The following is a 12,130-nucleotide window of genomic DNA, read 5'->3' as shown; positions in this document are numbered from 1 at the left end:
GTAAAGTCATAATATTCTAGTGTGACTAATAACCCCCACACAGCTGTGATGATATTAGCTCATCATTCTCTTGACTCACTATCTGATTGAGGATAAAAGTAATAAAAATAGAACAGTAATTGCGAGTTAAAGGTTAATGTAAGAAATAAAGTTTGTTACAAAATGGGCTTCACCTAAACAGTGCAAACCAGTGGCCAATGGTAGTGTTCTTGAAGCCTGTTTGAACGGGTTTGAAAAAAAATAAATAAATAAAAATAAAAATAAATAAATAAAATATGATGTAAATCACAATGACGTGAAATAAATGTAAACACAAAATATTCTTTATTTTTTCGTCTTTAACTAAAGACTACACAGATTCACTGCTGTAGCTCTAAAAGGTATCTACATTTGCATTTTATTTACAGCCCATTTCTTGTCATCTTATTTACATTTTCAAAGAGAAGCATTTAAAAACACAGTGTTGAGAACAAACGAAAAGTCCAAATGAGTCCAAAAGTAAAAAAAAAAATAAAAGCCTTACGATGCATGTCAGTGCAATTAAACACATTGCATTTTTTCCTTCATTCTTTTTAAATACAGCGATATCGTCAGACTCCTTATGTCACTAATGACAGTAAAATAAACCAAACTATGCTCGACAATATTATACAGCTTAAAATGCTTGATCTATTCATCTTGGTGACCATTCCCAAGTGATTTCCCCAAGAGTGACAGCAGGGGCAGATTCATAAACCGATGCACCATCATGTCTGACATATTAACACCATCCAACCAGAAATAGACGGTCTTTGAAATTCACATATCCAGACGATGGGTTGACGTGCATTTCAACCTCTAAACGACGCACCTTCAGGCTTTAATGCATTTCAGGCAGCTTGCAGACTCTCACATTCAGAGCACTTACGACGTTGCCCCATGCTTGGGAGACCCTCGGGGCAAAGGCTGTTCACAGGGGTTGTCACCTTTCCATACCACAATGTGCAGTGCTTGCAGCACTCAGTACATTTCTTTAAAAAAAAAGAAAGAAAAGGAGTCTGAGTGCACGTTTAAGTAATGTGCTTCTTCTTTTTTTTTAAGCATTCATGCCGCTTTACGCTTGAAGCTTTTATTTCACTGACAAACATGAGGATGTATAGTCCTCTAAAAAACACAGCACTAAAATAAATACTGTCATTCTTAGGAATGGTCCATATGCAACTCTTTGTTTTAAACATGAAAACAAATTAATTGAATTGACCGATTTTCTGGACTTTATTCCATGTGTTGAAACACTAGGCATTGTTCAAGTACAACAATTAGCAATAAAAAGGGACAAGTGTTCACATTTCTGTATGCTTCCACAATTTTTATACTGTTGTGAATGTTACCATGAAATAACGTGTTGCTTTCAAACTATCATATATATATAAATAAAAAGAAAACCTTCTTTATAGTATCAGTAGCTCCATTCCAAAACCTAGTGAGACGCCATGGTAGGCAGCACCCTAACAATAATGAATGATCATAAGTGATTAATCTGGATCTCTGCATGGTACACAAATGACATAAGAGAACTGACTGTAATAGTGTTTAATAGTATTTGATGTTAGCATGTTGCTAAATGCATGATACTCTAATATGCATAATAATACATAGCATAGAAATATTGGATAAGAGTCCATATAAGTCCGTAGTTAAGATAACTACTATTGATACTTTATTTTATTTGTATTGATAGACGTAGTGAATTTCTGAACATTTCTCTCAAATTGTTGGTCATCTTGATTTTTTTATAGGCCTTCAAAATAAAGCACACATGCAATGCTGCCTCGAACAAGAATAAATCTAACTGCCAACTGGAACAGCTGTCAAGTCAGAACAACCCTTAAAAATGCTGTCTAGGTAAGCAGCTCACTAGATTTTGGAGCTAATTTCTTTTAAACAGTGTCATTTAATTTTCATTTCAAGTACATTTAAAGACCATGGGGCTACCTATTTCCTTTTTGTTTCTAAAATTTCAGTGAATTTTTTCAATTTTCCAGAAGTGTGCATACTTTATTCTTCTTTCCCCTTTCTATTAATGTTTTAAGCCATTTGGTCAAAATAAGAAATAAAAAAAAAATAATAATAAAAAAAACAATGTTACCAGCAAGCCACCTAGTCCCAAAATATTACAAGACACCACAACAAGTTTTGAACATGAGATGGGTTCAGCTAGGAATCTGAACTGGTAGCGATGCACTGCAAACACCAATGTCCTTGTTTAAGTATGACACAGCCGGTGGGCTTTCAAGTATAAAAAGAAGCGATTAAAAGAGGTCTCTCCTTGGCTGAGGCGCAGGAAAAGGCAGAGTGGAGTGAAGCTCGTGAATAACAATCTGCTCGTCTGGCAGCAGGCTGAGCCAGTGAGCATAATGCATTACCAGCCTTCTTCCTATATTCCTTTGAGCAAACCCACAAACTCGAAGGCAGAACCGAATAAACCGTCGCCACTGCCATATGCCGTCTTCTAGAAGCCACACTTAAGGGGCAAAGGGGGTTATTATAAGACTTACCAAAAGAGAGAAGGGCACTCTGCTGTTGTTGAAACAGTGCAACTGTTTTCAACCATGTACGTCATGTATTAAAAAAATAAGTCTGGCACAGTCAACATAAAAATAAAGTAACATAATATGGTCACAAACGCAACTTGTCTTTGGCAAGAAGTCTTGGACGCGGAGTCCGAGCACGGGTTCCCCTCGCATTCATGTCACCTGCGACCCATCTCAGTCTGTCGCAAGAAATGGATGTTATTTACGTTGTCGGCCAACTCTGGGAACTGGTCGACCGATACTATGTAGAAGCCCTCGTAGCCCGGCACGCGTCCGGCACTCAAAAGCTGCTGCCTCTCCCCGTCCGTCCAAGCTCGAGAACCCTCTTCTCCTTGCCGTAGTCTGTGACGTTCACGAGCCCAGGCAGCCGCGACGACCCTCTGACGTGCCAGCTCTAGCACACGAACCTTCTCTTCATCGTGGCTGCTGCCGTAGCGGACGTTGAGGCACAGCATACCGTACTGCAGCTGGACGTCGGTTATGCGACGTGAACGCCCACTGAGGACCGTGTTGACCTGCGAGACTGTCACGTTGACACCTGTCTCCAGTGTGCGCTGGCCCACCGTCATGCCCAACAGAGACAGATCGCCCTCTACTGGTCCCGATTTGACAAAGTAGTGAGTGTCCAAACCTGCGATGGTGAAGTGTAAATCTTGGAGGTAGGTGGCTTTGTCTAGGACTGCCGCAATCCGCCGTCCGTCCTCATTGGCCAGGCTAATGATGTCGGCAGCAACCCGACCCTCCCGGATGGCTACTTTCACACCTTTTCCGAAGAGTGAGGCCCCTGTGGCGAAGAGCGTGTGGAGAGGCGTTTGAGGGCAACCGGAATCACTTGACCCATAGATCTGTTCAAAGCGCTCCAACCGGACAAAAGACTTCAGCTGTCTCTGGACTTCACATTGTACCCCCAGAACGGACTGCAAGAAAACAAACAAAACCCAGTTAGTGTCCTGCCATCAGTTTCACATTGATCATGGTTGACTACTTTCATTGAATGAATAAATTAAACGTATGATACTGCATCTCCAAAACAACATTCGCAATTACCATTGGCCACAGTGAGGTCTGTGGAGGTATTGATTGAATGTGACATATTATGACATATTGCATCTCAGCAAAACATTGCAAATCTTTTTGTTTGATTTTCGCATTCATTATGTTATCTACTCCAGTGGCAGGCGTCAATGCGCCCACCGCCTTCCCTGCTGCTGTTTCCTGGGAGTAAGTAACATTTCCTGATGGTTTGTGCAGGATAGGTGATCTCAGCGGGAAACTCATCCTACCCCCGCGTTCAGCTGCTCAACTTTCCCCACAACCAAGAATCGTGCTGCTTCATTAACACTTCAAACATTTCACATTTCCTGACATAACTATGTAGCATAACTCATTCTATTTTATGTTCAGGTGTGAAATGTGGATCAGGTGATTTTTTTTTTCTTCCCAATGTGCTGATCTGACTCTTTAAACTCTGGAATAACTTTTGTTAGTAGAGAGTAAACAGATTCCCTTGAGGAGAACTGAATACAAGACTCTATAGGCCAACAATAATGTAGTGATAAGTCATCGTCTCCTTTAATGTGACTTGACGGGAAACCCTCGCCCCAAGAGAAGATTTAGATAACCATGAGGGACCCAAGCATGCAGATGGATTGTACTAGTCCTAGAAATAGTATGTTCCGGGTGTCAGACTCCAGGGCTCCTGTCCGGAAGGAGAAAGAGAGTCCAGCTGAAGCTCTGGCATTGGCACAAAGTTCTTGTGTTATCTGATATGATTCCCTCAGAGTATATGTCCCCATCTTTTCCTTTGCCTCCTTTTTACTCTCTTTTTGTTTCACCCCTCACTACAGATTAAGTTACTGAACTTGGAAAGAAACAAAAGGTCTCTTTAATGACTTAGTTGTCTTTTCCTAGAAAGTAATGAGATTAAATGTGGAGCATGGAGTCTCCTGTACATCACATGTTTCTTCTTATTAAAACAACATGGTAATCTCATATGTACCTTTTCTAGGATTTCTGAAGAGAGCCCTGTATGGTCTCAAATTGTTGAAATCTTAAAGATTAAATTACTAGAGCTGCTATTCATTTTGGATTTACAGTACTTTAAGCAAATATGTTAAGCATTTAAAGGGTTAGTTCACCCCAAAAAGAAAATTCTATCATTCATCATTCACCCTCATGTTGCTTCAAACCCTATAAGACCTTCGTTCATAACACAAATTAAGATATTTTTGATGAAATCAGAGAGATATCTGATCCTCCTTAAACAGTTTTGCAACACTAAGAGAATAGAATGCTCAAAGAAAACCTAAAATAACAGTTTATTCAACCATTCTTCTCTGATTTACATCTCCCACCTCACAATGCATAAGCACCATTTCTAACTTTACGTTTCTGGACCTGGGAACATTTCAGTTGTGTTGCCGTCAATGGAGGGTCAGATAGCGCTCATATTTAATAAAAAATGTCTTAATTATAGCATGTCTTAGAGGTACAATTGACATCACACCACATTATTTTTGCTTACTCCACCAGCCTTCTTATTCTGGTCACAGTTCAGAGGGCAAGGAGAGATAAACGGATGGTGGATGCTGCAACCTATCTATTTGACTTTTCTCTGACCAAAAAAAAAAAAAGGAAAGGAAAGGAAATACATCATTCAAATAGTACTGGGTGGTCAGACAGCATGGAGGCCTATCAGCGCAGGGCTCTGATCAAAGTCAAAATCAATCTGTGGACATCCAGTGGATATCAGTCAGCACATTTACATCATTTATCATCCACGTACTGTAGGTCTTTAAGACCCTGGGAGTCTAAATGGCAAGGAGAAAGAGAGAAAATAAAAAGTTAGCCCTCACTATCCAGCTGTTGCTGGAAATTTTCAGAGCCTTAAATCCATCACGCTCCATGTTACAAGCAGCAGAACTCCTATCCAAAAGAACTCCTATTGAATTAGAAAGTGCTGGTTGAAAGTAAGAACACAGGACTGAGCAGGTGAATCTCAAAACCAAAGTCAATATTTGTCAAAAAGTCAAAAACTCAAAATCTATATTTCATGAAAAATAAACCTAAATGTAAATTACATTATGAAGCGTTTTGTTGTTATATTATCCCTTTAATAATGTAAATACTAATTAACACAATATGGTTTCAATGTGTGTAATTAAATCATCAGAACGTTAATTTGGTAACGACATTGTGTTAATGAGAAATTGGCAAAAATTAACTGTCATGAAAATAAGTGACATTAATTTTAATATTATACATGTTCTTTGTTGATTGTTCTTGGGTGGCTACTAGGTAGTAGGTTTGTTAATAGGTTTGTTAATATGAAATTTCAGTCAGAAAGAAATTGGAGGGAAAATAGCTACTGGTAATGAAGGGTCATTTCCACTATGCCTTCAGATACTCTGCACAGCTCTGCAATGTAACATGGGCATTATGGAATAAACAACCCACTTTAGACTCTCAAAAGAGCAGCAGTACAGCTGCAAGGCCATTAGTAGATTTTTTTTATGCAGCTGTTTTAAAAGCCCATAAATGACCCCACAATTACATTGCCAAAAACCAAATTGGTTGGCAATTAGAATTGTTTACTGCCCTCTAATAAAAGGGAAAAATCTGCGTGTGGGGTTGAGCTAGAGAGACCTGATTTATGGGTAACTCTGTAGGCTTGACTATGCAAAGGGCTGCGGGACACAGATTGTTCCTTTTCGGTCTCACTTCGACAGTTAAGTTTCAGTTTCAGAGTAAACATTCAAAAGTTTTATGGTCTCGTAAAGAATATAAAAACATTTGAAATGGAAAATTCAAGCATGGGTTTGGAATTGAATTAGGCTCTTTTGAGAGCAGCCTTGAAAGAGGTATTGGATGAACACTTCTGAGGTTCCCATAGGAGAGGAACCCTACGAGGTACATGATAGAGTGGGAGTCTCCCTTGAGGGTTGAGATTGCTGCCCAACAGAGTCCATCGTTGCATCTTTGCATTGTGTTCAGGTTGATTTGAAGTCAGCTCACACCACTCCCAAAGAAACAAACCTTCTAGTGCAAGTCTTTTAACTTTTCACAGGTTTTGAGATGTGGTCACACTAGAAAAGTTTATTTCCTGCTCTGTTGATGGTTGAATCCAATGACCACAAGTAACTGTTTCATTGTTACGATGTAGACTTTTTAATAAAAAATCTGACAATTTAAACAGCTTTGTATGCAAGAGCACACTATGAGAGGAGACTTTGTGCTCTTAATTAAATTATAATGATTGGTTCCCAAAAGAGACTTCATTAGGGCATGTCTGGTTTAATACCTTCTACAACATAGATGCTATGTTGGGAGGCAAATCTGTATGGACGTCAAAACCCAACAGATCTCTCTGAAAGAAGCTGTTTTCTCTCACATCTCAACTAAATAAAAACAAAATCTTGGGTATCTAAAACTTGAAAGTCCTTTTTTGGATACTTCAGTTCTCCTTGAATGTGTAAAAGCCATATGAAACCTGCCAGGCTGACGGCTTCAAATAGCTCCATCACATTAGATTTAAAATCTCATACCTCAGCTGTCTGAGGCTCACCCATGTCGCTCAGCCTCAAATGCTTGCTTATTATAGAGCCTGATAGTTTGAGGTTGTGCTGCTTATACTGTTTGACGCGTGGAATGGAAGTTCTTACCATCTGAACTGGGATTAGATTTACCATACAAGTCTATCAGTTTTAAAATTCAAGTAGTTTGCTTGAGTTGCATTTATACATCTAGGCCCTAGAAGTGGGCAGTATGTGAAAACATTTACATCATGACACGAGTGATTTTATAAAATGCTATCAACACAATATACATCTTCATTGCCTTTTCTGGATATTCAAAAATGGGTAATGTGTTAAGTGGTTTTCTTAATGACCTGATAAAAAATTACAGTAAAACAATGCAACAATTTACATTTTTTATTTTAACAGATAAATGTAAACATTACCAACACCGAAAACTATGATATTATTGCAAAAAGCTATTTAAAATTAGATGGGCCACAGCATTTCACATAGAAGGATATGCTGATTGGCAGCTATAATACTGTGAAGCCTATATACCCTTTATCTTCTCGAAAAAAACATTAGTTTAAACCAGGACAGCTTAAGAGGTAAGGTGTCCTTAACAACAGCCAAAAGAGTCGCCACCATGTCCAACTGGCTTCTCAATTATTCAGATGGCTTAAAGGGGGCTCGATAATCAGTGCATGTCTGAGGCTGAGAAAAACAAGCAGCACTGAGACAAAGAAGCATAAAGATAGGGAAAGAGAGGGAGACAACATCTTTTAGAGAGCTAAAGAGTGTGAAAGACTGAGCTGAAATCAATGGCTGCTGCTGGAGGAAATTTGGAGTGAATTTCCCTAATGGCAGTCCTATTACAAGAGCTCTTTAGCTTGACCCCTTTCCCTTGGCTTGAGGAGCCAGAGCAGAGGCCACGCTTATTTGCACAGGCATTTGGGTTGATTGCTGTGAACACCTTTGAGAGGCAGCAAACTAAAAGGTTAAGGTACTGCAAATAACATCTGAAGTTGGAGTCAAAGGCCAGGTGTGTTTTAAAGAGGTGGGCAAACAAAAAGACAAATTTGTTGGATGTATTACCTTGGTGCTATCCCACTCCTGAGTCTTCACCTGAGTGTGAATGAGCTCGTAAGAAGGCTCCATGGTGTCCGTGGAAGGTTTGTGGTAGCCAGGGATGACGTTGTATAGCTGGAAACCAAATGTCACTAGCCAGCTGTTAACATCTGTTGAAAGAGAAATGCTGCGATGAAATACACTTACAGCAGAGTGAAAGGTAACTGCAGCACTCAGCGATAATGCCTGTAAATAATTTACTCTATTTGAACTACACCACAAAAGCGTGATTCATTGCAAATCAGGACACATGCCAAGTGAGCTCCTTCTTGAAATAAGCTCCCGCAGTCATTACAGGCAACACTAGTTTCAGAGACTGGACTAAATATGATTAATCCTCCACAGGAAGTGGCAAATCTCCAAAAAAAAAGATGTTCATTTGTAGCATTTTGTCCACACACTGATAGAAAAAAACCCCACTATAAAGTTACATCTAGCATGTGAGAAACTTGATGTTTGAGATCTCTCTGTGTGCTTGATAATCATACATATTTCATGCTGTGAACATATGTGTCACCCTTTCTAATATCAGAATACGTATTTTTTTTATGCATATTCATAGCTTTTAGAATGAATAATGAATCATACTATACACAATATAATGATTCATAATTCTAATACACAGAGAGTTTGAACCTTACCAAATCAAATAGCCTTTTGATTTTTTTTCTGCTGCTTCAAATACATTAGTCATGGATAGAAGAGACTTTACTATAACAATGAAGTGCACACTGATGTATGCTCCTGTATTTAAGGCTGTGTCACTCGACAGAGTTGTTTTAAATATGAATTTGATTAAGGACAATGAAAGGACCCTTCTGTATTTGAGACGAATGAAAATGTCAATGGCATCATTCATAAAAGGCTGACAGCCCACTCAAGTACATCTAATATCCAGCAGAATCTTTAGATTTCCTTTTTCAAAGCTAACTTTAATGATGTAGGCTACAGCCTAGCTGTTAGGTGTTTTGCAGAGCTTGAAATGGCTAGTCCACAGTAATATTAGCATACATATTCTATATCCTTCTGAAAAGACATGCCGGTTTTGAAAATGCTAGTTAGTTTGGGTATAGTTGGTATACCTGTATGTGCTTCATTGCTGGTGAGAATAATTAACCATATTGTAAAAAGGAAACACAACAAAATTGCATTTTGGATAATGCAATGCACCACATAAGCAAGTAACCAGTTATAGTATTTTGTAATGGTGCTATATGAAAGGTAAAAATTGTTCTAGGAAACTCCCACAAGGTTCACTTTTGCTGCATCCAAGGTAAGTGTTAGGGGCAGGACTGCAGCACTCCAAATAAGCTCAGTCTATGAATGTTGCATATGAATTTTCAGAGAACAAGGGCTTATCTCACCACAAATCTTTTTTTTTTTCAACAGGATACTCAAAGGAAATACACAAATGAACACACTAGAACAAGGCTGCTCTGACATAAACAACTGATATTGTGACTCTATAGTGTTCATTTCCTTTGATAGCAAGGGCACAAACCAAGGCTTTGATTTCAGTCAAAAACTGTTATGGACTACAAATGTGACTATAATATTTTGTTTTCTTTGAGTAAGGCTGCGATTTCACTTTCAAGTGGAGAGAAAAGTGAATCAGCCCCTTGCTTCCAGTTCCACGTACTCCTTTGTGTTATTTGTCTAACACTGGGGAGCATTCACTACTATTTACCTCCCGCACAGGCTGGGGAAGCAAAGACTGATGGGATATTTCAGAGGAACAACCTCTGAATGAAGAACAAAGGGGACTTTGTTATGCTGTCATTGCTGTGTATGTGGAGGTAAGATCACCCCAAGCTGGGGCTGGGACGAGAGCCTAAAAAATAATCACTCTAGTGCAAAGATCGTTGGCACCAGGTGCTTGTGGTGCTTTAGATTGTTAAAGGTAAAATGTAACAGTTATTTACAGGCTATTTAATGGCTATCCCAGCCTTTTGCTTGAGGTGCTGGGACAGACCTTTGACCCTACATATGACTTGAAGTGTGTTCCAATACAAGATTTATTAGAAATTATGCATTTACCTGTCATGTAGCACTTGGTTTCTTGGTTGTTGCTAAGTGGGTTGTTGTTCTTAAACATGTAGAGGTTGAAGGGTACAATGTTGTTGCTGTTGAGTCGCTTCCAAACATCATGGTCAGGAGTGGTCCATCGGCCTGCAAGAACATCATAATCTCTGCGTCCCATGTGGACAAGCTTTATAAGGGGCTCATAAAGGCCGCCCTGGTAGCCTATAACTAGCTGGAAACTTGGGTTGGAGTCCAAATAAACTTCCCCAAAAGCTGTGTGCAGGATCTGTTTGATCATGAGACCGGCACCACTGAATACAGCCAATGGTGTACCGATGTTGTCGCAGGCAACGTAGAACTCATCTCCACTGCTCAACTCCATGGCAAAAAGGTGGCCCTGAAGGTCATAGTAAAGCGAGGTAATCTCTGAACTTGAGTGGTTGTACATGTGTGTGACTCTGGTGGGACTGGACAGGTCTGCGTAGAAGAACTGCAGATGGTGGCCTTGGCTGCTTCGACTAGATACTCTCCTGCCCAGCCCATCATAGCGGTACTTGATGGTCCACCCATTAACTTTGTTGTATGCTTTAACAAGCAACCCAGCAGAGTTATACTCAAAGAAGTCATTGCCTCTCTGCCTGAGGAATCCATCTTCGTCCAGCCGGTACTGCACATCACCCAATCGAGTAATGCGGTCACGAATGTCATAGCGTAGCGGTGTAAGCCTGGCACTATTACCAGGACTAAGAAGATGCAAATTTCCATTCAGATCATAGCTATAGCGCCAAAGAGGCTTGTCGTTGATGGACACCACTTGGAGTTGCCCATCAGCATCATATTCATAGGCGTAACGGGTGGTATTTGCATAGGGCCCAACTTTAAGCTCCTTGGCCACCACTCGTCCCATGTTGTCATACTGTACCATCATCCAGAACATCAGAGAACGGAAAATCTCATACTGCACCTCTTTAACTCGTCCATAAGCATCAAAGTGTTTGGTGTGAGTCATGACAGCTGTGGTAATGATCTGGTTAATGTCATAGTAAATGACTCCAAACTTGCCAAACTGCTCCGTTTTGCCTGAGACGTCATCGTAGCGATACAGGTCAATAGGCAAGGGGGTCTCATTAATGACGGCTTGCATGCTGGTGACCCGGAAGCTGTTGTCATAGTTGTAGTCAAACCTAGCGTTCACCATGCCCTCCTCACTGAAACGAAAGATCTGTCTGTCAATGAGTGGTCCAATCTGCCTGTAGCGTATGGTACATGCAAAGCCTTCGCTTTGTAGCCCCACTGTTTTCAGCATGCCTGCAGATTCATCATAAGAAAAGGCAATTCGTGTTGTATCGTAAAGGATTTCCAGTAGACGGGAGAGTTTCCCGTACTTGTAAATGACTCTACGCCCTGTTCCTTGGTGGATGGTTTGCAGGAGCAGTCCATCTTCACTGTAATCTTGCAAAACTGTGGAGTTGCCCTCAGGTGGCTTGTATGTATTTCTGTAATAGCCGATGGAACGGATGGTCTCCAAGGTCTGCCTGGCCACATTGGGCATTGTTACTGAAGAGAGGCGATCGTTCTTGTCAAACTCGAAGATGTATTGTCGCTGGCTATATAGCAGCAGCACCATGGACTGGCAAAGGAAAATGACAAAATGATGCTCAGTAAGCTGATTTAATGAAGCATAGTAATTCCCAACACATTCTGAGAGCACTTCAAACAGTTAAATGTGAAATTCTCCACCCAGTGAATGTGAAGGTCACTAAGTACCCAGGAGTCACATTGCACCACATGACTAACTGCACAACAAACTGTAGGGTGTCACAGAATCACTTCAGGGTGCATAAAAATTACAAATATGCTGCTCTACAAAACTGACTGAAAAATGAAGAA

At 40.1% G+C, this 12,130-nt stretch overlaps 1 protein-coding gene across 1 annotated transcript in view; it reads right to left on the bottom strand.

The window, feature by feature from the left end:
* Positions 1-301: 301 nt before the first annotated feature.
* tenm4 (teneurin transmembrane protein 4) overlaps positions 302-12,130 on the bottom strand; it is a 193,892-nt gene continuing 182,063 nt past the window's right edge. Inside the window, 3 exon segments of the mRNA XM_043259601.1 lie at positions 302-3,490; positions 8,186-8,328; positions 10,256-11,870. Coding sequence (XP_043115536.1) covers positions 2,732-3,490; positions 8,186-8,328; positions 10,256-11,870 — 2,517 coding nt within the window. The 3' untranslated portion in view covers positions 302-2,731.

The sequence above is a fragment of the Puntigrus tetrazona genome, chromosome 15 (genome assembly GCF_018831695.1).
Source record: "Puntigrus tetrazona isolate hp1 chromosome 15, ASM1883169v1, whole genome shotgun sequence".
NCBI classification, from domain to species: Eukaryota; Metazoa; Chordata; class Actinopteri; order Cypriniformes; family Cyprinidae; genus Puntigrus; species Puntigrus tetrazona.
The sequence above is the reverse complement of the archived record's forward strand: the minus strand, read 5'-3'. Positions and strand labels throughout refer to the sequence as shown.